This window comes from Protopterus annectens, chromosome 10.part0, assembly GCF_019279795.1.
Source record: "Protopterus annectens isolate FY-2018-M chromosome 10.part0, PAN1.0, whole genome shotgun sequence".
NCBI classification, from domain to species: domain Eukaryota; kingdom Metazoa; phylum Chordata; order Ceratodontiformes; family Protopteridae; genus Protopterus; species Protopterus annectens.
In genome coordinates this window covers 104,288,348-104,315,694 of record NC_056744.1, presented here as the reverse complement: position 1 = coordinate 104,315,694, position 27,347 = coordinate 104,288,348, and the positions used below count along the sequence as shown (strand labels likewise).

Genomic DNA, 27,347 nt, shown 5'->3' with positions numbered 1-27,347 from the left:
GCATCATATATGTAATGTTCAAACCCACAGGTGGTTAGATCGTGTGAAGAGTAGATAAGAGAGAAAGGAAAGAAAGGGTAATATTCAGAAAATAAGGAAATTAATAGAAATGAAAAAATAAAGAAATGGTTGAAATGAGGACAAAAGAATGGGAAAAAAGAAAGTAGGGTAAGATCGGAGTTAGTGAGAATGCAGAAATAGAGGTTTTTGTTAATCGTATGTCACTGCTGAAGGAGGGTTATACTGTCATGTAGTTCACCAGTTGAGGAGAGTGAATTTCATCTTTAGGATGTATAGGTGAAAAGCTATTTATCAACTGGATGTTTTGGTTGAGATTTAAAATGTTTCAAGGAGTTGAGTAGTTTGAGAGGTTGGGATGGCATTCCATTTGTTTGACACACAGCATGAGTATAGAGCGTTGCCTTCACAATGATTTTGGTTGAATTATATTATTTAGCTATGGGTATTTTTCAGGGTAATGGAACAGTTTGTAAGCCATTAATAGATGGGAACAGGTAAATGTTAGTCTGAGCCATTTAGGTGTTTCGATGAAAGGGAATGTTGTGATATATAATGTTTATTAGCTGCAAATTTTTGCCACATTGTTATAGCATTGTTCTAGTTTGGCTGTAAGTGAAAATCTTATATTAGTTAATATGGGGAGGCGTAAAGAAGAGTTGGCAGCAAATGGGTTGTTGCATTGTTTTTTTTTCTTTCTGGCAGATTCAGTGAGGTAATCATTTACTCTGCATAAGGAGCCTAGTTTCTGGTGAGTTTTTCGATAACATGTCTCAGGTGATTGTGAAAAATTAATGTATTCATCAGTGGTCAAACTCTAGTTTAGTATGTGCAATAACTTCTGTACTAGTATTATTGTATGATGTACAAAATAATAGATGCCCTGCATGACACCATTATCTTGTCCGTAAGCCATGGGAACTCGGCTCATGGAAGAGTCCTGCAACAATGAATTATGACGAACTTAGTACAGCTGTGTGGGAACTTGCCATAAATGTAGATGTTCAAGTATATTCGCTGTTGCAGTACAAGTTCTCTAACTCCTTACCCTTTTGTTTTCCTTTTTTCTCATGTTAGGTTAGTTGTCCATCTTATGCTTCCCTCCTCCCTCTCGTTATGGATCAGACTACTGTTCTCAGAGTAAGCTGTCCCTGCAGGTACAGGCTTGGGTGAAGGGGGTACTTTTGAGTATTCTGTTCACCTGGGATGGGTCATCCTTGGATGGTTTATCCTCTGGCACCCAGGAACTATTTCTGAAACTGCTAAGTGTAAGAAATACCTGAAGGTGGTACTGGTGTGATGTCCCTTTATACCACTAGTGGCCAGATGTTTAGAGGAGGGAGTCCAGTGTTCTTGGAGAAGGAAGGTGAAAGTTGTAGAATTCAGGCCAGTCACTGCACTTCTGCAGGCAGAATCCCAGGTGGTAGTACTGCTACAGTGAGTATACTTAAACATCTACATTGATGGCATGTTGCCACGCAGCTGTGTTTTCTGGGCTTAACAAGGGGTAGGTTTTAGACCCTTCTCTAAAAAGTACTGAAAGAACCACTGCAACTGTCCTGGGTGGGCTTTTGCTGATTTACTGAATTTAGACAGAATCTAAAATTTCTTAACATTAGTTTCTCATAGATTCATAGGTAGTATTAGGCCAGCTGTCCTTGTGGGCCATTTTAAGCCTAGCCAGTTTCCCTTATTGTGCTCAAAATAGCCTATCCCATTTGGTTATAGACTGGCTTTAACCATCCCTTGGTCGATAATAATCTATTATCCCTAATCAGAATAACTGGGATTATACCATAGATAATTTGAGGGGACCCATGCATTAAGGTTAAGACCACATGTAAACGTATCTACAAGCACTGCATCTATGAGGAAAAAATACAGGCAGTTAGAAGAACAAGAAAAATAAATGATCAGCAAAGCAAGGCATCCTAGGGTCAGTACAGTTTTTTTTTATTCCTTGACTTTCTAGTTTGGCTGATTAACTGACTGAATAATCATGTATCTGACTTGGTTTACTGACAGACTGACAAATACATCAATGAGTACAGGACTTTTATACAGTTCTTGACAAATGCAGTCAGTCCTACCTCTTTAGATATACATTGTGGCCTAAGTTGGTCATGTCATGAAATGTCTCCTAAGTTGGTCATGCAACTATTTTAAAAGTTGTTTTACAAGTTATTTTAAAAGTGCTACGGCAGACTATTGCTATACAACAAGTTTTCCTTTTTTGGTATACAAGTACAGAGTTGTCATTTCTTGTTTCAGCTTGCTTTGTCATGATATGTTCTTACTGCTTAATTGTGTTATCGTAACATTTCTAGAGAGTATTTATTATTATTACAGCTGCAGTTTACATTATTGCTACTGTTGAATAATTCAGAATTAATGAAAGTTTGCAACTTACAAAGTAGTACAATACAAAAGCTTAATAAAAACTTCATATAAAATCTGCAGCTTTGTGGCATATATATGCAAGGCACAACATCTGCCCCTGTCATTCATTCTATAGATAATGTATGAAGTAGAATAATATACATTTCCTGATTCTTTGATGTTTATGGCATATATATACATTTTACAAATCATGTATTTTACATTGTTTGCATTCTTTACACATATAGTTTAGGAATGTTTGATAGAAATAGGAAAGTACTGACTAATACATGTTTTATACAACTTCTAATAGAATAGTCATTCCTGCTGTTACAATACATCAGTGTGTGACCCTTGTTTCAGGCTGCTGTGACCTTTCCATTCTATTTTATTCCTAACAAGTGGCTGAGCTAACAATTCTAAAAACCACTGCTAAGTCTTATAGCTAGTTTGCATCTGTTGTCTGACATTTGATTATTAGAGGAATTATTTTCAGTATAAATATTTATTTATATTAATAATTATGCCTTGATAAAGAAAGGAATTATTCATAAGCACTATCTTATCTTGGCTGATGCCCTTTTATCCAGGCATTGTATTTCCATGCAGCTTTGTATTCATGTTTTCAGTCACTGACATTCACATAACAGATTGTTCACACATGCTGCTCAGGGAAGATTTCTGTAAGCTGGTCTCTCAACATTGCTTGAGATCCTAATACTATAACACCATGACTTTGGCACTAGTCATTAGTTTGCGTAAGACCTTCTTGCAGGATGTTGACATCACTTGGGGTTTCAGTGATCACTCCCAGTTTGTAGTCATCAGCAAACTTAGTCAGACACAGTCCTTTAGTTTGAGCCTGTGTTTTGGAGAAGTAGATTCTGAACAGTCCCAGAACTGATCCTTGTGGAACACCACTGGTTACTGGTCTGCTGGAGGAGGTGGAGTCCCCTATTTTGACCGTATGAGTTCCATCAGTGAGTCAGTTTGCAACCCACCTGTCAATGTATGGGTTGATACCCAGCTGGGTAAGTTTATCAATGATGCCTGAGTTAGGGAATTTGTCAAAGGCCTTGGCTAAGTCTAGGTAGGCTGTATGCACAGATTTGCCCTTGTCTAGGTCTTTAGTGAATGTCTCAAAGATGTCCACCAAGTTTAATAGGCCTAATCTCCCCTTGACAAAGCCAAACTGGGTGGGGTCGAGCATTTGGAGATTTCCTATATCTTTGTTAATAAGGTCCATGATAATTTGCTCTATGGTCTTGCAGATAAGGCTGGTAAGGCTAATTGGGCTGTAGTTCCCGAGGTCTGTGAATGTACCCTCTCTGTGTAAAGGGATGATGGTAGCGGTTTTCTATTCCACTGGGATGAAGCCAGTGCTTAGGTTGTGATTGAAAAACGTGCCCAATGGTGATGCTAATTCCTGTTTTAACCCATGTAGAACACAGCCCGGGATGGTGTCTGTTCCCATAGAGGCTGTGTTTTTGGCCTTGGAGAAGGCATTTAAGACATGCTTCCCGGCAATACTAGGTGGGGGACAGGTGCTAGGGATGCTTTGGGATATATGTTCATAGGTGTTTACTAGGTTATTGACCTCAAGGGCCTTTTTAAGCTTATCCATGCATCCCAAATCTGTGACAAGTTCTGGCACCCTTGATAAGTGTAAACAGGGGCTTGGGAGGTGAAACATTTACAAGCAGGGGCCTGGGAGATGAGCCATTTACAGGCTGCCTGTGTCCATAACAGACATAGGTACCAAACCAAGGATGAATTTCCTGTTCCGCATCCATTTTTCTAAATTACACTTGAATTGGATTAGGGAGGAACTGTGCTTAACATAGATGGAGAGCCTGTTCCAGATAAAGGGTAGTGTTTGGGATACATACCTGTCTCTCCAGCGGGTCCGATTTATATCACAGGCAAGGTTTAAGTCTTTAGAATGGGTAACTCTGGTGCTGTTTGTTTTGTGAATATGCAGGAGGTCCATCAGAGAGGGGTCTGACAATGGCTTGTATTTACTATTGCAGGTCCCACCTTTGAGCAATTACTACTTATTCCCTTTTGCACTGTCAGATTCTAAGACAAAGTCCAAAACCAATTTCAGTTAATAAAATTAACATTATTAAGCTGTCTCGTTATTACTTATCACCACTGCACCCTTTGTCTACATTAGTAATCACCACTTTGTCTTTTGTTTGTGGTTAGTGTAATGTAGTTCTCTCTGCTTTTCTTAAGTTATGCTTAACATTTCTAAATGTAGCTGCCTGGTTATTTTTTTGTTTTTAAAAACAGATTGCTCAAAATTTCTTAATGTAATATAGTATGGGAGCTGAAAAGCAGAATAATTAATTTAAAGAAAAAATTTTCTCCAGAGTCAGAAAAGCCTTTGTATGGTATTGTTTTTGACTAGTAGAATATGAAAGGAAAATTTTGACCCTCTTCTGGTATTTGAAACAGCTACTGCCATTTGAAGCAGTTACATTGTTGTTATCCTCATACAAAAATTTCAAATGGTACTCTGAACAACTCTTTCATGTGTATTGTGTTGTATGTTTAGAGACATAAAACAATAGAATGAAATTTCAACCTTCATTCTGCAATAAATTTTCATCACTGTTTTAATTTAAATAAGACAGATTTATAAACTGTGACTTGTCGATTTGGTTGTTAACCTTTCAGATCATCCTTGTGGCAGAGTACCCACCTAAAAGCCTCACAGACAGACGATGGAAGATATACTGACTACTGTATGCTAGGCAGGCCAGACAGGAACTAAATTGGAGAACCAAGTGTAGTAAAGGTAGCAGCTCTTATTTGCTGAGCCAGTGTACTGCTTATATGGTTATAAAATCCGTATAATGTATACGTATGTGTATATATATATATATATATATATATATATATATATATATATATATGTGTGTGTGTGTGTGTACATATGTAAGGTGCACCTATTAGTGTCTGTACAGGTGTATCTATATATTGTATATGTGAAAACGTAATGTATATACATACTCAATTTTTTATGTGTTTACATTAAATCACCATCTCCTTTGTACATTGTAGAGGGGCAGCAGGCAGCAGACAGTGAACCATTTTCTGCCACTGAATCCACAAATAGAAACAGAAATGTTCTAGGAATTGCTGACTCCATTGTCAGGTACACAGACTCCACTTTTACGAGTCTGGACAAAGACAGGGTGACAGTCGTTTCTCTGGTGTCAGGATCCATGCAGTAACAAACATCTGGCGAATAGGAATATAACCTTGTGTTAGTCCATGTGGGTGTGAATTACCTGAGCCACTGAATCTTAAGGACATGCAGACAGACATGTTAACTCTCATTATGCATGTGTCAAATGCAGGTAAAACTTTGGTCCTGAATGGAATCCTATCTTCACCCAAAATGATGCCTACATAGAAAGAAAAGATAATTGGTTTAGTAGTTTGTGTTGTTCTTGGTGGTTCCAGTATGTGTAAACGTCTAAGTGGATGCTGTATTGACTTGCTTCATAAAGAATTGCCTACATCTCCCATGCCATGGTTTCTGCTTGCTTGTGAAAGCTCTCGGTGCCCCATAGTCCTTTTTTTTATACATAATCTCACCACTAGACATACCAACATAGAATTGGAATTTAATGTAGTTTTATCTGCTAACTATTAGTATGCACTGTTGGTGCCGGAAGTCTTAATATTAGATTGTCCTTCCAGTTCTCCAAGTTACACATGAGCTGGATTAGGGACAAACTATTCTTCACATGTATGGACAGCTTGTTCCAAAGGGAGGGTAGTCTCTATAATAAATACCTCACTTTTCAACAAGTCCTTTTTATGGGTAAGGCAAGGTTCAAGTCTTTAACAGTTAATTCTGGTGCTGTTAGTTTTGCAAATATGCAAGAGTAATTCTGGTGCTGTTAGTTTTGCAACTGTGCAGGAGTTCCATCAGGCAGGGGTCCAAAGATGCCTTGTATGCCAGTCATAGATCTCCTCTCAATAGCTTGTAGGAGACAGAATACATGGATAGGGCTTTGAGGCGGTCTGCATAGGACATGTTATTTTACACCCAGTATTATTCTAGTGAAGAACCTCTGTGGATGCTCAAGCTGTTGAATGTGCCTAGCTAGGTACATACCCAGAAGGGCATTGTACTTACTGATAGGTCTGGTAAGTGCCACATACAATGTAACAATGACCTCCTTGGACCTAGATACCATAATTTAAGTTGTGCAACATAGAATTATTTCCTCTACCATAGACACATGATGGTCCAAGACTAGATTAATGTCTGCATATGTTTCCAAGTCCCTGTCTACTGGGTCGACTTTTAGCAGTGTCTTGTCAATATGGTAGTTACCAGGGGTGACCAATTTCCCAAAGGATACTATTATGCATTTCTTGGCATTTAGTTTTAGTCCATTGCTCTGACACCAGTTATTTGTCTGTGTCAGCCCTTCTTTAACAATAATATTGATGGTGGATTCTATGACTGCTCCTAATTTGCAGTCATGGGGGTATTGTCAAATGCCTTGGCTAGGTCAAGGTGTAGGCATTATGAATCCTTTGCACTCACTCATTGCTTAGGTGAATTTCTCAAAGAAGTCCACCAGGTTGAGTAGGCATGACCTGCCATTGACGAAACCAGACTTGGTTGGACCAGTGTATGGAAGTTTCCTATCTCCTTATTGATCATTTTCATGATTATTCTTTCCATCGCGTTGCATATGAAACTAATGAATCCTATTGGTCTGTACTTTCCAGGATCCGTACATGGCCCACCTTTGTGCAGAGGAATGACCGTTGCTGTTCACCATTTGTGAGGCACAAAACCTGTTTTGAGACTAGGGTAAAATAGAAATTCCAGAGGGCCTGACAGGTTGTTTCATGCTGTTTAGAAGATGGCCTAGAATATTGTCGGGAATCCGTCAATGCAGTGTTCTTGGCCTTAGAGAGCGCAGTGAGGGCTTGTTCCTTAGTAATATTTGGGGGACGTATATTCAGTGGTATTTCCTGAGGAGAAGGGAATAAATTTTGAGCTGAATTTGTCTGCCAGTAGGTTTGCTTATATCTTCTGGCTCAGTGTAAGTGGCTCCATAAACATTGAGATCTGCAAACAATTGTATGTTGCCTTTGAAGTTGTGAACATGGGTTATTCCTTGATCTGAGAGGCTAGATTTACCTCAAATTTGGCATTGGTAGACTTTATCTGTCCTCTGAGTTGTTTGTTTAGTTTGAAGGGTACACTTTTAAACTTCTGGGTGCTATGACATGATTTTCGTCCTTCTGTTGTACAGCCTGTTGAAGTGATTTCACCAGGGTGGCTTTTTTTTTTTTTGAGTTAGTTATGTACTTATTCATGGTGGGTATAGCTGCCTCTCTGCAGCCATTAACATACTTGTTTAGAGTTTGGGGGGGGGGTGCTTGAAATTTTCCCAGGTTATCACTTAGTAGGAAGTTAGCCTTACAGTAGTTCCTAAACATTCCAGGGTTAGCTAGGGTTGTAGGTTTTATTTTTTTACTTCAAAGGATCCCATATCCCAGAGGTGACATTATACTAGGGGGTGTGTAATGTATTTTCCTTTCCTCCCTGCAAACCTGACCAATAAAAGAAATGTTTACTAAAATGGGCTCAACCATTCCTACATCAACCAGGTGAACATTTGACCATATTAACAGTATCTGTACATACATGTCATGATCATGAAGTATGTGTCCTTGTGTTCTTTGTATATTTTATGTAGATTTATATAACACTACATATACACATGTATACCAACATTTATGACATATAGTGTGTGTTTACATGTGTATTTTGCTGCATATCAGAATGAAGGTGTTGAAGTTATTATTTGAACTGAGTATGTGTCTACTGGTATGGTGACTGTTTTTTTTTTGCAATTTTCGTTAATTAGATTTTTTTTTAAACGTGACTAGAGAACATATAAAACATTGTCAAAGGGAAAATGCAGATGAACAAAATATTTTGTAATTTAGATATGTGCTTTCATTCCTTACCTTTAAACCAGTCTATATTAGGAGATACACGTACAGGTATTATAATGCATGGAACATAGTGATTATTCTCTGATGTCGGGGAAAAAAGACAGACAAGTTAAGCGCTTTTATATGCAAGGCCTGATCTTAACAGTTAAATTCCCAGGCTTAACTTGTATTCTGGTATCATGCTAGGCAGTGGTAGAAAAAAAAAAAGAAATTTGTTTCTGCCTGCTACCTGTGTGGGCAATATGCCCCTGATTTTGTGTTACATAATAGCTTGAGTTACTGCCTTTCTGACAGTGCCCTCTAAGTGATTTACAAGTTTGAAAGCCATCAAAATTCTTAGAACTTTTTCCTATAGCTGGTAGCTCACATAAAGCTCCATGCAATACAAAGAATTATGATTTGGTCTCCCTCCGATCATAACCTTCTTAGGTGTTCTTGACTTGGGTGCCAAATTTCACCTGTCAAGCTTTAATCTCCATGTCTCAAACCCACAATAAAATGATTGTGATTGGCGAGCTGCTTCTAATCTCATATATCGTTTCCTAATTTTTAGTGAAGATTTTATATGAAGATTTCAATTACAGATCCAGTGTTGTTTCTTCCATCCTTAGTGTATGGGTCTTCCGATCTGACGTTGGCCACTCTTAGACTTTGGATCCAGGCTCCTGCCCTTATCCATAATTCCCTTCCCAGCATTGAATTTACCTGAAGTCTTATGTGCTACTCGATCACTATGGATGCAGACCTCTTAACTCATTGGTTTTGGAAGGCATTGGTCTGTAATAAGTGTTTTGATACCCTTCTTTGCCTTTCAGGGTGGTTTCTCTGGAGTTTTCGCCTTTCATCCTCCCCTATCATTATATAAAAAACCTTTAGTACTGTGTATAGAGTTAGTATTGTTTCCTACTTTTCACTCCTAAATTTGGATAGCTGCTAGGTCTGGTTATTTAAATAAACTATCACCTGTGTAGTTTTTTTATAGTGATAATGTTGTTGCTGTTGTTAGGATTGCTTATTGATGTTATTGTTTCTTCTTTTGTTGGTGTTTTGGCTATTTTCTACTTTTAATGCCAAGATAACAGATAAGCCATCCGGGTTTAAAACATGAATCTGTTGTGGGCATAACATCTCTATGATGCCCATTGTAAATGTGTGTATTTTCTAGGTGCTTTGCAGCTGGAAGAGGATTCTTGTGCCTGTGCTGTCTTAAGGGCCAGAGCTTTTACAGAAAGTTGCTCTAAACTTGTGCTTAAGGTGCTTCTCCTTGCAGCAGAGGGAAATGTTTCTGTTTGCTGTCATCCTCTTCTTCCCCTTCCTTGAATCAGACCTCTGATAGGAACAAATGGGAGAAGTCTAAGGATAAGGGACAGAGAAGGACAATGAATGGAGGAAAGGATAACAGAATAAAAAGGACTGTTCCAGGAAGCACTTGTCAGACCAGTTGGGTCTGTCTAGTCCAAACCGTTGGATGCAGCCTCGGCTCCAGACCCTGTCAGAGTTAGATCACAAACTGAACTGTTCTCAAGTTCCAGGTCCTCTTCATACTTGTTAGCCTCAGGCTTAAATCACCTTTATTGAAGGAAAGATTTTTCTAGAAAGTGTGAAGGCCCTTGTCTGTGACTTCATGCTTGATAGTTCTGCAGTCCTAGAGTCTTTCTGAGGACGGACCTTGACAAAATGTTGAGGAAGTTCTTGGGACACAGACTCATCTGGGGGTCCTCCTGGTGCCAACTTCTGCCAGAGGGTAGGGACTTGCCCCTTTCTCCCTTCTGATTGTCAGTCCTTCCTCTAGCCTACCTCTGGGTTCATGGCTGTTGGGTCCAAGTGGACCCCCCCCCCCCGCAGGATTGCCTGTCTCAGAATCGACGGACTGGATTTTGTTGACTCCATTTCTGTGACTTGATCCACTCTGAGTGCCTTCAAACTCAAAAGGTCTTGGAGCCAAGTGTTGGAGCCGGCTTACAAGGTTGTACTCAACTCCAAAGCTTTAGGATCCATCCATTCCTCTTGGCAGTTCTGCTCTCGAAATCTTGGCTTTGGAGCCTAGTCAGATGAGTTTTCTGAGCTTGCCTTTGTCAGTTTCCATGGAGCCTGCAGGAGCTGCATTCGGACCCGCCTCAGCATCTGCTTTTGAGAGTTTAAAGAGAGTACTGTCACAGTCAAGATAGCAGGCTTCCTTTCTCCAGTCTACTCTCCCTCTGCTGCTGTGGAGTTCTTTGGGTCCTCTCATGTCAGGACAGCCTGCCCCTCAGAGCCTTAAGGCAGTTTATGTCATGAACTCCTCATCTTCTTTAGAGTCTTCACCAAAGCATCCTGCTAGGGTGGTATATTAAAAGCATACAAGAATGCGAAAGGAAGCACATGCTCTCCTTTCAGAAGTCCATCACCGAAGATAATGATCTTGATAAGGGGGAAAGGTCTTCAGACCTTTGAAGATGTCTCCTTTGGTGAGATCCTTGAGCTATTTAGTCAGAACAGGGTGTGATCTACTGATTCATTGTTATGTACTAGGCCAGCTACCCATGTGAGTCATTTTAAGTTTAGCTAATTTCCCTTATAAGTGTGAGAATCAAACCGTGTACCTTGTGTCTGTGAAGTAAACACCTTAACTATTATACTGTAAAGCGAAGGAAATCAATAAAAACGAGAAACGGACAAAAACTTAAATGTTTTCCTTAGCGCTTTCGGTAAAACTGTGCTTCACCTTCCTCAGATAATTACCAAAACAATCATACCACCATATATAGTCTCATTTACTAATTAACAAAAATAGTAATCTCATTAACAATAAAAGAACCAACAGACAAATAAACTATGCTAAAAAATGTAATAGTGAATGCATTAATTTTACCAATGTTAACCAATGAACACCATACATTTTCAACATTTTTAAGAAAAAATAAAAAAAAAAAAGTTTAAAGCTCACATTTTTTATATCAAATAAGTTACTAACCACAAAGAGTCAACAGTAGCTAAACTGTTACTTTAACTTCACAGACTTTACTTAATTCAAAGCAATAGTTGTTATTATCTTCTTAAAGCTAACAGTTTAAGTATACATTTAATTGATATTTGTTCGTTTAAACCCGGGAACACATGGGCAACAGTCCTAAGCTGCCACATTAATTCATCTACTTCTAAGAGCAGTTGCCATGGGCCACTTCTTATGTGCGATGGTCTGCTGTATAAAACTGTAAATCTAAAACTATGAGTAGGATGTTCACTTATGTGCCTTGCAAGGGCATTATTAAGATCTTCTTTTGAAATTGCATAGTTGTGTTCGTATATGCGCTGCTTTAGCTTCCTTTCTGTCTTGCCTATATAAAAGGCAGGACAGCAGTCGCATAAAGCGCCATACACTATGCTCTTAGATTCACAGTTAAACTTACCTCTAATAGTGTAAACAGTGTTATTAATTGTCACCTCTTTTTTTAAAAGAATGTTTTTGCACTGTGAACATGCTCCACACTTAGTCATGCCCTGAAAACCTAATAACTGTGGTTTCTTCTTTTTTTTCAAGCATGAACTTAAGCATAGAGTTTTTTCTGTAAGTTATTTTTGGGGCTAATCCCAGTTTATTTGATAGTGTGAAGTCCTCTAGAATAATTCCCCAATTCTTGTTCAATAGGTTTCTAATAAGCCCATAGTCAATAGAAAAGGTACTCAAAAAGCTGGTTTGAAAAGTTTCCTTTTTATTATTAGAGCGTTCGTCTGTTTGTTGTTCTAAGTCAATTATAAATGTCTCCTTATAATGACTACTTAATAAAGGTCTAAAGTACCCATCCTGTCTTTTACCTGTAACTTTGTCTCTAATGTTTGTGATTAAAGGGTAACCTCTAGTTACAAACATACTTTCTAGGTTCTGACATTCTTTTATGAATTCAGAATCTTCTGTGACCATCCTGGCCGCCCTCACCATTTGTCCTTTGACTACCGCTTTCTTATGATGGAAAGGGTGGCAGCTGTCAAAGTGCAAAATGTATTCGAGTAGGTTGATTTACTATAAATCCTACTCTTGTAACTAGAGTTTGTATAGACTTTATATAAGCTAATGTCCAAAAAGTTAATGTTAAAACTTTCCACTTGGTAAGTAAAATCAAGGAAGCTAGTTAACTCTGTTATGTCTGTTATAAAAGGTAAAACTTCCTCCTTCCTACCTCTCCACAGTAGGAACATGTCGTCCTAGTATCTAGTATACCAGGTGACATGTTCCTTAAATTTTGGGTGTGGGAATAGCTTTTCTTTTTCCCAATGGGCCATGATTATGTTAGCAAAACTACCCCCACATGGGGAACCCATAGCAACCCAGATGTCTGTAAGAACAGATCCCCTTCAAATGTCAAAAAGTTATTAGCCAGCACTATATCAATTAATGTCTCAATGAGATAGATGGTATTATCTGGGATCTTTCTAAAGGCCAAAATTCCTAGTCCATTCTAAACCTACATCATGGGAATTACTGTGTAAAGATCTCTAACGCCAGTCGTCACAAAGTAAATGTCTTTCTGATATTCTAAAGTGTTTAGAGTGCGTAAAAATTCCCAAGAATCTTTACATACTTGTGACTCTTTCTCAATCAAAGGTTTCAGTAAATTGTCCACATGCTTCAAGACAAGCATATGTTATTGACCCACGCCCATCCACTATGAGTCTAAAAGGAGGGTTAGAGATAGACTTGTGTAATTTCGGAATGCCAAAAAAAGCTGGTACTTTTGGAGCTGGCATGGACAAATAATGATATAAATCCACGCCAATATAAGATTCCAAAAACAAGTCTTCAAACGTAGTTCTAACTCTTCTATAAGCAATGTTTAATTCATTTACTGATACTTTCCTGTAAACCTTGGACTCTAAGTGTTCCCTCATGTGGCTAACATAATCAAAGTGATTCATCAGAACGAGACCCCCACCCTTATCAGGCTTCATTGCTCTTATGTTGCAATTGTTAAGTAATGTTATCAAGTCTTGTTCTGAAGATGTAATATTATTTTTATGTTTAACCTGTCTGTATTTGTTTTTGTTCAAGTCCCTAAGGTCTATTTCACACATTTTTTCAAATAGTGCAAGACTAGGGTGTAGAGGAGGGTAACATACACTAGACACTCTTTCAGAAGTGTTTAACATTGATTTGTTACCAAATAAAATGTTCAAGTTCAACTTGCGGACATACAATTTTAGGTCTATAAGTGTTTTAACAAGGTCCATCTTTCTGGTTGTCCCGAAAATCCTGAACAACCTCCTCATCGTCATCTATATCGTTAATATAACTTGTGATATTAACGATTATGCCGATAAAAAGGCATACCCAAGACCACCTGTTTATAACCTTGGTACGGCTAACCCTCCCCCTAAGTCAACAGGGGTAGTTCCTGGGAACAGTGGAAGTGAACCCCAACTAGCTCAACAACTAAGGCGTAGTGAAAGGTTAAAAATAGAAATAACAAAAAAATGGTAATAATCAAGAGCAAGTAATCAATGATGACAATATAGATGACGATGAGGAGGTTGTTCAGGATTTTCGGGACAACCAGAAAACATGGAGGAACAACAACCAAGGGAACAGAAAGCCACCCCAACAGAGGAACAGGAGGAGGCAGAGGAGGAGGTAGACAAGGTTGACCCAAAGGTACAACGCCCTTCGATCCACAAAAACGATAGTGGGGACTTTTATATATATATACCTTTACTGAATTGAACATTATCCAAGAATGGGTTAACTTTTTCTCTAAAGGTCTAACCTTTGTACCCACCAAAAAGATGGACCTTGTTAAAACACTTATAGACCTAAAATTGTATGTCCGCAGGTTGAACTTGAACATTTTATTTGGTAACAAATCAATGTTAAACACTTCTGAAAGAGTGTCTAGTGTATGTTACCCTCCTCTACACCCTAGTCTTGCACTATTTGAAAAAATGTGTGAAATAGACCTTAGGGACTTGAACAAAAACAAATACAGACAGGTTAAACATAAAAATAATATTACATCTTCAGAACAAGACTTGATAACATTACTTAACAATTGCAACATAAGAGCAATGAAGCCTGATAAGGGTGGGGGTCTCATTCTGATGAACCACTTTGATTATGTTAGCAACACGAGGGAACACTTGAGTCCAAGGTTTACAGGAAAGTATCAGTAAATGAATTAAACATTGCTTATAGAAGAGTTAGAACTACGTTGGAAGACTTGTTTTTGGAATCTTATATTGACGTGGATTTATATCATTATTTGTCCATGCCAGCTCCAAAAGTACCAGCTTTTTTTGGCATTCAAATTACACAAGTCTATCTCTAACCCTCCTTTGAGACCCATACTGGATGGACGTGGGCCAATAACATATGCTTGTGCGAAGCATGTGGACAATTTACTGAAACCTTTGATTGAGAAAGAGTCACAAGTATGTAAAGATTCTTGGGAATTTTTACGCACTATAAACACTTTAGAATATCAGAAAGACATTTACTTTGTGACGATTGACGTTAGAGATCTTTACACAGTAATTCCCCATGATGTAGGTTTAGAATGGACTAGGGAATTTTTGGCCTTTAGAAAGATCCCAGATAATACCGTCTATCTCATTGAGACATTAATTGATATAGTGCTGGCTAATAACTTTTTGACATTTGAAGGGGATCTGTTCTTACAGACATCTGGGGTTGCTATGGGTTCCCCATGTGGGGTAGTTTTGCTAACATAATCATGGCCCATTGGGAAAAGAAAAGCTATTCCCACACCCAAAATTTAAGGAACATGTCACCTGGTATACTAGATACTAGGACGACATGTTCCTACTGTGGAGAGGTAGGAAGGAGGAAGTTTTACCTTTATAACAGACACAACAGAGTTAACTAGCTTCCTTGATTTTACTTGCCAAGTGGAAAGTTTTAACATTAACTTTTTGGACATTAGCTTATATAAAGACGATACAAACTCTAGTTACAAGAGTAGGATTTATAGAAAACCAACCTACTCGAATACATTTTGCACTTTGACAGCTGCCACCCTTTCCATCATAAGAAAGCGGTAGTCAAAGGACAAATGGTGAGGGCGGCCAGGATGGTCACAGAAGATTCTGAATTCATAAAAGAATGTCAGAACCTAGAAAGTATGTTTGTAACTAGAGGTTACCCTTTAATCACAAACATTAGAGACAAAGTTACAGCTAAAAGACAGGATGGGTACTTTAGACCTTTATTAAGTAGTCATTATAAGGAGACATTTATAATTGACTTAGAACAACAAACAGACGAACGCTCTAATAATAAAAAGGAAACTTTTCAAACCAGCTTTTTGAGTACCTTTTCTATTGACTATGGGTTTATTAGAAACCTACTGAACAAGAATTGGGGAATTATTCTAGAGGACTTCACACTATCAAATAAACTGGGATTAGCCCCAAAAATAACTTACGGAAAAAACTCTATGCTTAAGTTCATGCTTGAAAAAAAGAAGAAACCACAGTTATTAGGTTTTCAGGGCATGACTAAGTGTGGAGCACGTTCACAGTGCAAAAACATTCTTTTAAAAAAAGAGGTGACAATTAATAACACTGTTTATACTATTAGAGGTAAGTTTAACTGTGAATCTAAGAGCATAGTGTATGGCGCTTTATGCGACTGCTGTCCTGCCTTTTATATAGGCAAGACAGAAAGGAAGCTAAAGCAGTGCATATACGAACACAACTATGCAATTTCAAAAGAAGATCTTAATAATGCCCTTGCAAGGCACATAAGTGAACATCCTACTCATAGTTTTAGATTTACAGTTTTATACAGCAGACCATCGCACATAAGAAGTGGCCCATGGCAACTGCTCTTAGAATTAGATGAACTAATGTGGCAGCTTAGGACTGTTGCCCATGTGTTCCCAGGTTTAAACGAACAAATATCAATTAAATGTATACTTAAACTGTTAGCTTTAAGAAGATAATAACAACTATTGCTTTGAATTAAGTAAAGTCTGTTAAGTTAAAGTAACAGTTTAGCTACTATTGACTCTTTGTGGTTAGTAACTTATTTGATATAAAAAATGTGAGCTTTACACTTTTTTTTATTTTTCTTAAAATGTTGAACATGTATGGTGTTCATTGGTTAACATTGGTAAAATTAATGCATTCACTATTACATTTTTTAGCATAGTTTGTCTGTTTGTTCTTTTATTGTTAATGAGATTACTGTTTTTGTTAATTAGTAAACGAGACTATATATGGTGGTATGATTGTTTTGGTAATTATCTGTGGAAGGTGAAGCACAGTTTTACCGAAAGCGCTAAGGAAAACATTTAAGTTTTTGTCCGTTTCTCGTTTTTATTGATTTCCTTTGCTTTACAGTTCAAAAGGTTTAAAAGGGTTTTTGTTTTGTTTACCTTAACTATTATACTGACCCCCAACCCACAATGTCCACTCCCAGGTGGATTCCGTATTCCTCGAGAATTTTGGAACGGCCAGTCTACTTCTTTGGTGGCCCCTACTAATGATGAACTGGTAGATGTGGTTTCAAAGTGGTCATGGAAGGAACCATATGTAGTTGAAATGATCCCCCAAAAATCTGATAAAAATTATAGTTTTTTTTCAAAAGATAGGCTGTTTTGGAGTAAAGGTCCTTCTGTAGATTCTATGGTGGTAGCTGTGTCCAAAAAGAAAAAACTGACTGGAGAGCTCTACTTTCCATCCCTCTAACAGAGAGTCCAGGACACTGGGCAGATTTGGAAAGGGTCTGTATGCTTTAGTGACCTTAGCTGCCAGGGTGCTGAATTACTTGGTCCATGTAACATATTTTCAGGGGGACATGACTAAAGAATTTTCCAAGTCCTTGTTTGTAGAAGATCAATTCAGAAAATCAGTTATATCCAGTTGGCTATCTTTCAGTCCCTGTCAAACATGTCCATGCATCTTATTTCTAATGTGACTGATAGAACTTTGAGAGCATCAGGCACCTGAATAGCTGTTCACTGGCATGCTTGGATGTATCTCTGACTTTTTGGAAAACTCGAGATGTCCTTCATTAATGCCCCTCATGTTCGTATATGCGCTGCTTTAGCTTCCTTTCTGTCTTGCCTATATAAAAGGCAGGACAGCAGTCGCATAAAGCGCCATACACTATGCTCTTAGATTCACAGTTAAACTTACCTCTAATAGTGTAAACAGTGTTATTAATTGTCACCTCTTTTTTTAAAAGAATGTTTTTGCACTGTGAACATGCTCCACACTTAGTCATGCCCTGAAAACCTAATAACTGTGGTTTCTTCTTTTTTTTCAAGCATGAACTTAAGCATAGAGTTTTTTCTGTAAGTTATTTTTGGGGCTAATCCCAGTTTATTTGATAGTGTGAAGTCCTCTAGAATAATTCCCCAATTCTTGTTCAATAGGTTTCTAATAAGCCCATAGTCAATAGAAAAGGTACTCAAAAAGCTGGTTTGAAAAGTTTCCTTTTTATTATTAGAGCGTTCGTCTGTTTGTTGTTCTAAGTCAATTATAAATGTCTCCTTATAATGACTACTTAATAAAGGTCTAAAGTACCCATCCTGTCTTTTACCTGTAACTTTGTCTCTAATGTTTGTGATTAAAGGGTAACCTCTAGTTACAAACATACTTTCTAGGTTCTGACATTCTTTTATGAATTCAGAATCTTCTGTGACCATCCTGGCCGCCCTCACCATTTGTCCTTTGACTACCGCTTTCTTATGATGGAAAGGGTGGCAGCTGTCAAAGTGCAAAAATGTATTCGAGTAGGTTGGTTTTCTATAAATCCTACTCTTGTAACTAGAGTTTGTATCGTCTTTATATAAGCTAATGTCCAAAAAGTTAATGTTAAAACTTTCCACTTGGTAAGTAAAATCAAGGAAGCTAGTTAACTCTGTTATGTCTGTTATAAAAGGTAAAACTTCCTCCTTCCTACCTCTCCACAGTAGGAACATGTCGTCCTAGTATCTAGTATACCAGGTGACATGTTCCTTAAATTTTGGGTGTGGGAATAGCTTTTCTTTTTCCCAATGGGCCATGATTATGTTAGCAAAACTACCCCCACATGGGGAACCCATAGCAACCCAGATGTCTGTAAGAACAGATCCCCTTCAAATGTCAAAAAGTTATTAGCCAGCACTATATCAATTAATGTCTCAATGAGATAGATGGTATTATCTGGGATCTTTCTAAAGGCCAAAAATTCCCTAGTCCATTCTAAACCTACATCATGGGGAATTACTGTGTAAAGATCTCTAACGTCAGTCGTCACAAAGTAAATGTCTTTCTGATATTCTAAAGTGTTTAGAGTGCGTAAAAATTCCCAAGAATCTTTACATACTTGTGACTCTTTCTCAATCAAAGGTTTCAGTAAATTGTCCACATGCTTCGCACAAGCATATGTTATTGACCCACGTCCATCCACTATGAGTCTAAAAGGAGGGTTAGAGATAGACTTGTGTAATTTCGGAATGCCAAAAAAAGCTGGTACTTTTGGAGCTGGCATGGACAAATAATGATATAAATCCACGTCAATATAAGATTCCAAAAACAAGTCTTCAAACGTAGTTCTAACTCTTCTATAAGCAATGTTTAATTCATTTACTGATACTTTCCTGTAAACCTTGGACTCTAAGTGTTCCCTCATGTGGCTAACATAATCAAAGTGATTCATCAGAACGAGACCCCCACCCTTATCAGGCTTCATTGCTCTTATGTTGCAATTGTTAAGTAATGTTATCAAGTCTTGTTCTGAAGATGTAATATTATTTTTATGTTTAACCTGTCTGTATTTGTTTTTGTTCAAGTCCCTAAGGTCTATTTCACACATTTTTCAAATAGTGCAAGACTAGGGTGTAGAGGAGGGTAACATACACTAGACACTCTTTCAGAAGTGTTTAACATTGATTTGTTACCAAATAAAATGTTCAAGTTCAACTTGCGGACATACAATTTTAGGTCTATAAGTGTTTTAACAAGGTCCATCTTTCTGGTTGTCCCGAAAATCCTGAACAACCTCCTCATCGTCATCTATATCGTTAATATAACTTGTGATATTAACGATTATGCCGATAAAAAGGCATACCCAAGACCACCTGTTTATAACCTTGGTACGGCTAACCCTCCCCCTAAGTCAACAGGGGTAGTTCCTGGGAACAGTGGAAGTGAACCCCAACTAGCTCAACAACTAAGGCGTAGTGAAAGGTTAAAAATAGAAATAACAAAAAAATGGTAATAATCAAGAGCAAGTAATCAATGATGACAATATAGATGACGATGAGGAGGTTGTTCAGGATTTTCGGGACAACCAGAAAACATGGAGGAACAACAACCAAGGGAACAGAAAGCCACCCCAACAGAGGAACAGGAGGAGGCAGAGGAGGAGGTAGACAAGGTTGACCCAAAGGTACAACGCCCTTCGATCCACAAAAACGATAGTGGGGACTTTTATATATATATATACCTTTACTGAATTGAACATTATCCAAGAATGGGTTAACTTTTTCTCTAAAGGTCTAACCTTTGTACCCACCAAAAAGATGGACCTTGTTAAAACACTTATAGACCTAAAATTGTATGTCCGCAGGTTGAACTTGAACATTTTATTTGGTAACAAATCAATGTTAAACACTTCTGAAAGAGTGTCTAGTGTATGTTACCCTCCTCTACACCCTAGTCTTGCACTATTTGAAAAAATGTGTGAAATAGACCTTAGGGACTTGAACAAAAACAAATACAGACAGGTTAAACATAAAAATAATATTACATCTTCAGAACAAGACTTGATAACATTACTTAACAATTGCAACATAAGAGCAATGAAGCCTGATAAGGGTGGGGGTCTCATTCTGATGAACCACTTTGATTATGTTAGCAACACGAGGGAACACTTGAGTCCAAGGTTTACAGGAAAGTATCAGTAAATGAATTAAACATTGCTTATAGAAGAGTTAGAACTACGTTGGAAGACTTGTTTTTGGAATCTTATATTGACGTGGATTTATATCATTATTTGTCCATGCCAGCTCCAAAAGTACCAGCTTTTTTTGGCATTCCGAAATTACACAAGTCTATCTCTAACCCTCCTTTGAGACCCATACTGGATGGACGTGGGCCAATAACATATGCTTGTGCGAAGCATGTGGACAATTTACTGAAACCTTTGATTGAGAAAGAGTCACAAGTATGTAAAGATTCTTGGGAATTTTTACGCACTATAAACACTTTAGAATATCAGAAAGACATTTACTTTGTGACGATTGACGTTAGAGATCTTTACACAGTAATTCCCCATGATGTAGGTTTAGAATGGACTAGGGAATTTTTGGCCTTTAGAAAGATCCCAGATAATACCGTCTATCTCATTGAGACATTAATTGATATAGTGCTGGCTAATAACTTTTTGACATTTGAAGGGGATCTGTTCTTACAGACATCTGGGGTTGCTATGGGTTCCCCATGTGGGGGTAGTTTTGCTAACATAATCATGGCCCATTGGGAAAAAGAAAAGCTATTCCCACACCCAAAATTTAAGGAACATGTCACCTGGTATACTAGATACTAGGACGACATGTTCCTACTGTGGAGAGGTAGGAAGGAGGAAGTTTTACCTTTTATAACAGACACAACAGAGTTAACTAGCTTCCTTGATTTTACTTGCCAAGTGGAAAGTTTTAACATTAACTTTTTGGACATTAGCTTATATAAAGACGATACAAACTCTAGTTACAAGAGTAGGATTTATAGAAAACCAACCTACTCGAATACATTTTTGCACTTTGACAGCTGCCACCCTTTCCATCATAAGAAAGCGGTAGTCAAAGGACAAATGGTGAGGGCGGCCAGGATGGTCACAGAAGATTCTGAATTCATAAAAGAATGTCAGAACCTAGAAAGTATGTTTGTAACTAGAGGTTACCCTTTAATCACAAACATTAGAGACAAAGTTACAGCTAAAAGACAGGATGGGTACTTTAGACCTTTATTAAGTAGTCATTATAAGGAGACATTTATAATTGACTTAGAACAACAAACAGACGAACGCTCTAATAATAAAAGGAAACTTTTCAAACCAGCTTTTTGAGTACCTTTTCTATTGACTATGGGTTTATTAGAAACCTACTGAACAAGAATTGGGGAATTATTCTAGAGGACTTCACACTATCAAATAAACTGGGATTAGCCCCAAAAATAACTTACGGAAAAAACTCTATGCTTAAGTTCATGCTTGAAAAAAAGAAGAAACCACAGTTATTAGGTTTTCAGGGCATGACTAAGTGTGGAGCACGTTCACAGTGCAAAAACATTCTTTTAAAAAAAGAGGTGACAATTAATAACACTGTTTATACTATTAGAGGTAAGTTTAACTGTGAATCTAAGAGCATAGTGTATGGCGCTTTATGCGACTGCTGTCCTGCCTTTTATATAGGCAAGACAGAAAGGAAGCTAAAGCAGTGCATATACGAACACAACTATGCAATTTCAAAAGAAGATCTTAATAATGCCCTTGCAAGGCACATAAGTGAACATCCTACTCATAGTTTTAGATTTACAGTTTTATACAGCAGACCATCGCACATAAGAAGTGGCCCATGGCAACTGCTCTTAGAATTAGATGAACTAATGTGGCAGCTTAGGACTGTTGCCCATGTGTTCCCAGGTTTAAACGAACAAATATCAATTAAATGTATACTTAAACTGTTAGCTTTAAGAAGATAATAACAACTATTGCTTTGAATTAAGTAAAGTCTGTTAAGTTAAAGTAACAGTTTAGCTACTATTGACTCTTTGTGGTTAGTAACTTATTTGATATAAAAAATGTGAGCTTTACACTTTTTTTTTTTATTTTTTCTTAAAAATGTTGAAAATGTATGGTGTTCATTGGTTAACATTGGTAAAATTAATGCATTCACTATTACATTTTTTAGCATAGTTTGTCTGTTTGTTCTTTTATTGTTAATGAGATTACTGTTTTTGTTAATTAGTAAACGAGACTATATATGGTGGTATGATTGTTTTGGTAATTATCTGTGGAAGGTGAAGCACAGTTTTACCGAAAGCGCTAAGGAAAACATTTAAGTTTTTGTCCGTTTCTCGTTTTTATTGATTTCCTTTGCTTTACAGTTCAAAAGGTTTAAAAGGGTTTTTGTTTTGTTTACCTTAACTATTATACTGACCCCCAACCCACAATGTCCACTCCCAGGTGGATTCCGTATTCCTCGAGAATTTTGGAACGGCCAGTCTACTTCTTTGGTGGCCCCTACTAATGATGAACTGGTAGATGTGGTTTCAAAGTGGTCATGGAAGGAACCATATGTAGTTGAAATGATCCCCCAAAAATCTGATAAAAATTATAGTTTTTTTTCAAAAGATAGGCTGTTTTGGAGTAAAGGTCCTTCTGTAGATTCTATGGTGGTAGCTGTGTCCAAAAAGAAAAAACTGACTGGAGAGCTCTACTTTCCATCCCTCTAACAGAGAGTCCAGGACACTGGGCAGATTTGGAAAGGGTCTGTATGCTTTAGTGACCTTAGCTGCCAGGGTGCTGAATTACTTGGTCCATGTAACATATTTTCAGGGGGACATGACTAAAGAATTTTCCAAGTCCTTGTTTGTAGAAGATCAATTCAGAAAATCAGTTATATCCAGTTGGCTATCTTTCAGTCCCTGTCAAACATGTCCATGCATCTTATTTCTAATGTGACTGATAGAACTTTGAGAGCATCAGGCACCTGAATAGCTGTTCACTGGCATGCTTGGATGTATCTCTGACTTTTTGGAAAACTCGAGATGTCCTTCATTAATGCCCCTCATGACGGATCTACATTGAACCCAAAGTTAGAGAAGCACTGTCTAGAAGTAAACAAATTCACAAGATCTTGTCTGCCATTGGGATATGCTTTTCTTCCCCTTAGACTTTCTCTAGAAACCAAAAGGGAGGTAAGGAATTGTGGTTCCATTAGTTTCAAGACTTCACCCCGATGCTTCTTGTGAAAGATCCTCCAATGGCAGAGGAAAGAATAGTCATAATGGACATCACCCACATGGCAGAGGTGGCCCTCAAAATCAAGGCTTTCAGGGTCACTTCTCAGACAGGCTTCTTTGGAGCTCCTGAAGGATTGTCTGACTGCTGCGTTTTAGAGGCAGGTGGGAGCCACTTGTCTTTGCACCGCTTGGCTTGGACATCCAGGTAATGTATGGGTGCAGGGGATCATAACCAGAGGTTACATGATTCCCATTCTTTGTCTCCCCCCTTATTCAAGAAAACCTACCAGTGTCTCACCCACACAATGGAAGACGGCAGCAGATGAAATAAAAAAGATGCTAGAGAAGTGAATCTTCCAGGAGGTCCTACTACATTAGCATGGATGTGGAGTCTATTCAAGGTTCTTTTGATGCCAGAGAGAAACTGGGATCAAAGGTCCATTCTGGACTTCAGTCACCTGAATCTGTATATAAAACCGGCAAAATTTCAGATGGTTACTATTCAGGCCATCCTATCGTTATTGAGAAAGGGCGATGTGCTCGATATACTTTCATGATGCGTAGTATTATGTAAAAATGGAGAGATGCTACAGGAGACTTCTCTACTTTTGGCTGGGAGACAGTCATTTCCATTTCAGAACCTTGTCCTCTGATCTCATCACAGCAACACAGTTATTCATCAAATGCATAGAAGTGGTTGTTGCTGATCACACACTGGAAGAGTTTTGGGTGTTCCCTATCTAGATGACTGGCTTGCAACTGCTCCCACCGGGAATCTTTTTATACAAGCCAGACTCCTTGCTCCACCTTTGTTCTCAGCTGGGGATAATGGTCAACCTCATGAAGGAAAAATGCATCCGATCCAAACGGAACCCATCTAGATACCAACCTGCAGACAGCCAGATTACCAGTCTCAAGGATTCACACACTTTGACAGCAAGTGTTGTCAACACTTTCCTGTCAAAACTCCCTAGCAAGTTCCATTTTCCACCTTTTAGGCTCGATGGTAGCTTCCATCACTTTTAGTCTCTCTAGCCAGATTCTACTTGAGAGTGTTGTAGTGGACCCTTGAATTCAGTGGTTGATGAGATCGCAATCAGTTAATTTTCTTTTGTGCCTCACCCATATTTAGAGGAATCATATTAATTGATGGCTGGACTCTCCAGTAGTTTCTCAGGGTTGACCTTTTATTCTCCCTTCTTTCCAGGCAAGATTGACTTCAGATACTTGCCAGCTTCCAGGACATGTGTTTTCCCATAGAGGCCAGTCTTCAAGTTAATGTCATGAAGATGAGGTCTGTCATCCTAGCATTAGAGGCCTTTCAGAATTCACAGGGACCTGATTGCCATCAAAACAGGCAAATATGTCCATAGTTTGGTACATTAACAAATAGGGAGGAACACATTCTTCACCATTGTGTCAAAAGGTAATGAGGGTTTGGCAGTGAGCAATGTCTTCTCACACTTTCTGATAGCAATGAATATCTCAGAAAAGTTCAATGAAATGACAGACAATTGAGGAGATCTAATCTTCTACCTCATGAGTGGTCCTTTAGCCCATCAGTGGCAAAGCAGATTTTCAACTGTGGGGCCAACCTTGCTGCAGTCTATTTGCCACCCCCTTCAACAGTAAATGAAAAAGTTGCCATGCTCTCATCCCTCAAGAGGATGAGTCCTTGATTGATGCTGTGGTCCACAGTTGTCACTGGGTCTCCTTTATGCTTATCCTCCCACTCTTTTCATACTGGAACATCTGCAGAAAGCAATGTGGAACAAGGTGACTGTGATCCTCATTACCCCCCTTTGGCTTTGACGGTTGTGCATGTTTTGACCTCTTCACAGACACCTTCTACCAGAAAAGTATACAAGAATAAGTGAAAGAGATTTTCTTTGTGGGCTTCCAGCAGAGACATGGATCCCTTCTCAACTCCTTTTCCTGCTATTTTGGATTTTCTGGCAGATCTTTTTAAAACCATTTGGCAGCCATTTCCTGCTTTCACATAAAAAAAAATCAAACTTCACTTGCTTCTTTGAAATTGTCTAAGGCCTTAAAGGGCATTTTCCTCCTTCGGCTCTCCGTCTGGGACCCCGCCCTATCCTGAAACATTACTATTCTTCTTCAGGTGTTGGTGAGACGTCCATTTGAAACTGCAGCGACAGTAAGTTTGAAATATCTTTGTTGGAAAACACTGTTTCTAGTGTCAGGCAGTTCTGCTTGTAGAATTTCCGAACTTCAAGCTCTTACTTGTAAGCATCCATATTTTGTTTTCCACAAGGACAAGGTATCACTGAGGACTAGTCCCTCAGACTCCTCTTTGAACCAAGCTGTCAGTCTTCCTATTTTCTTCATTTTTCTGGTAAGGGAAAGTGCATACACCATTTTTTGGAAGTGCACAGACAGCTTAGATTTTATTTGTACCACACTAAGAATATTAGAAAGACTAACTAATTGTTTGTACCTCTCTCCTGTCAAATTGGGTAGAGGAATTTTGAGTGCAACTCTTTCACAATGGGTATTTGAATGCATTTCATATGCATAAAAGAAAAAGGTATCATCTCTGCTTGGCAGTCCCAAGGCTCATTGTACTAGGACAATTGCCAGTTCAGCTACCCTTTTCTCAAAAGTACCAACTAATGATATTTCCGCAGCCAGCAGCTACATGGTTTAATGTCTGCACCTTCATACCTAACTAGAAACTGAACTTGCAGTCTAAGTGAGAGCATCCTTTGGTTCAATCATTTTCTGGAATATCTTTCTATGAGACCTCCCAAGATTTGTAGTAGCTGGGAACTCTGTCCCATACATTGAGGATGGACAGAACAGACAGCATCAGATACGAAGGTTATGTACATAACATAACAATAGATCCTTGTTGTCTGCTTCCATCCTCCTCAACTTCCCTTCTTCCATCCCTCTTCCCGATCTCATTTTATATTCTCTTGGTTCTCATCTGACCACAGTAATCATCTGAGAACCTGGTCATGTTATCTTCATGGTTTGTCTATCAGGAGTACCTCTTTCTATTAGTCAGTTTTCCTGTTTGTGGTGGTATCATTGTCTTTGTTTTACTAAGTGGGTACACTTGATCTAAGGTAATTCAGTGCTAGGAGGGGAATTTGGGGTAAGAGGAGGAGCCTGAGCCCTGAATCCAAAGTCTAAGAGTGGCTGAAGTCCGATCCATTCGGATCCAAAGATCCATACGTTGAGGAGGACTGAAGTAGACAATGCAGGTCTATCATTATGGTAAGTACATAACTTTCATACTGTTGTCATTAAGTTTCTGAATGTATTTATTAGGATACTTCTGTATAGCTGACTATAGATGTGTGCTTTTTGCAGGGGCTTTATTTTTACGTTGAGTCATGTTTACCTAATAAGCTTCATAGAAGGAGTTTGTTAATAAAATGTTTGGCTTTGTAGGTTTATTCAGCAAGTAAATAAGGCAGTGGTGATCATTCAGCGCTGGTATAGACGACACTCACAGAGGCGTAAAGCTAGTGAAGCTGCTCTTAAGAGAATGCTCACAACCAAGAAGCAGGTGAGTTAGATTCCTAGCTTTTAACTGATTTGATAATATTGCTGAAGGATAGCATCTCTCTGAATATGTTTGGTATAGTGAGAATGTCATTAATTAGGAATGGTGGTTGCAAAAAGATTTTGTTTAGTTATCCGAAGCCAGATCTGCACAACTAAATATAAAGGCTTCTGATTTAGAGGTCTCACATTTGCATATATTATGGTTGTAATGGCTGATTATTTTTATAATTCCAGAGTACGTTATACATTAAGTGTTTAGTTTATTGTTTAGAATAGTTTTCCTGCCAGCTTGCATAGCTGTCCCAGGAAAGTATACTTCTAAAGATCCTAACAGATCAGTAGCCTAGTAAGTCCTTATCAGTCTAAGAAACGGAACATTTTGTTGTTTTCTCTGACCAACTTGTGTGAGACCTCAAGATGTACACACCTGTCAAGGATTCTGAGGTCAAAGCTGATTTTAACAAATA

The 27,347-nt window shown here is 38.3% G+C and overlaps 1 protein-coding gene across 3 annotated transcripts in view; it reads left to right on the top strand.

Annotated features, from left to right (window-relative positions):
* CEP131 (centrosomal protein 131) overlaps positions 1 to 27,347 on the top strand; it is a 1,433,457-nt gene that overhangs the window by 409,277 nt on the left and 996,833 nt on the right. For all 3 annotated transcript variants that reach the window (XM_044085078.1, XM_044085077.1, XM_044085076.1), the window contains exon 8: positions 26,764 to 26,881. In XM_044085078.1, coding sequence (XP_043941013.1) covers positions 26,764 to 26,881 — 118 coding nt within the window. The remainder of the gene's footprint in view (positions 1 to 26,763; positions 26,882 to 27,347) is intronic.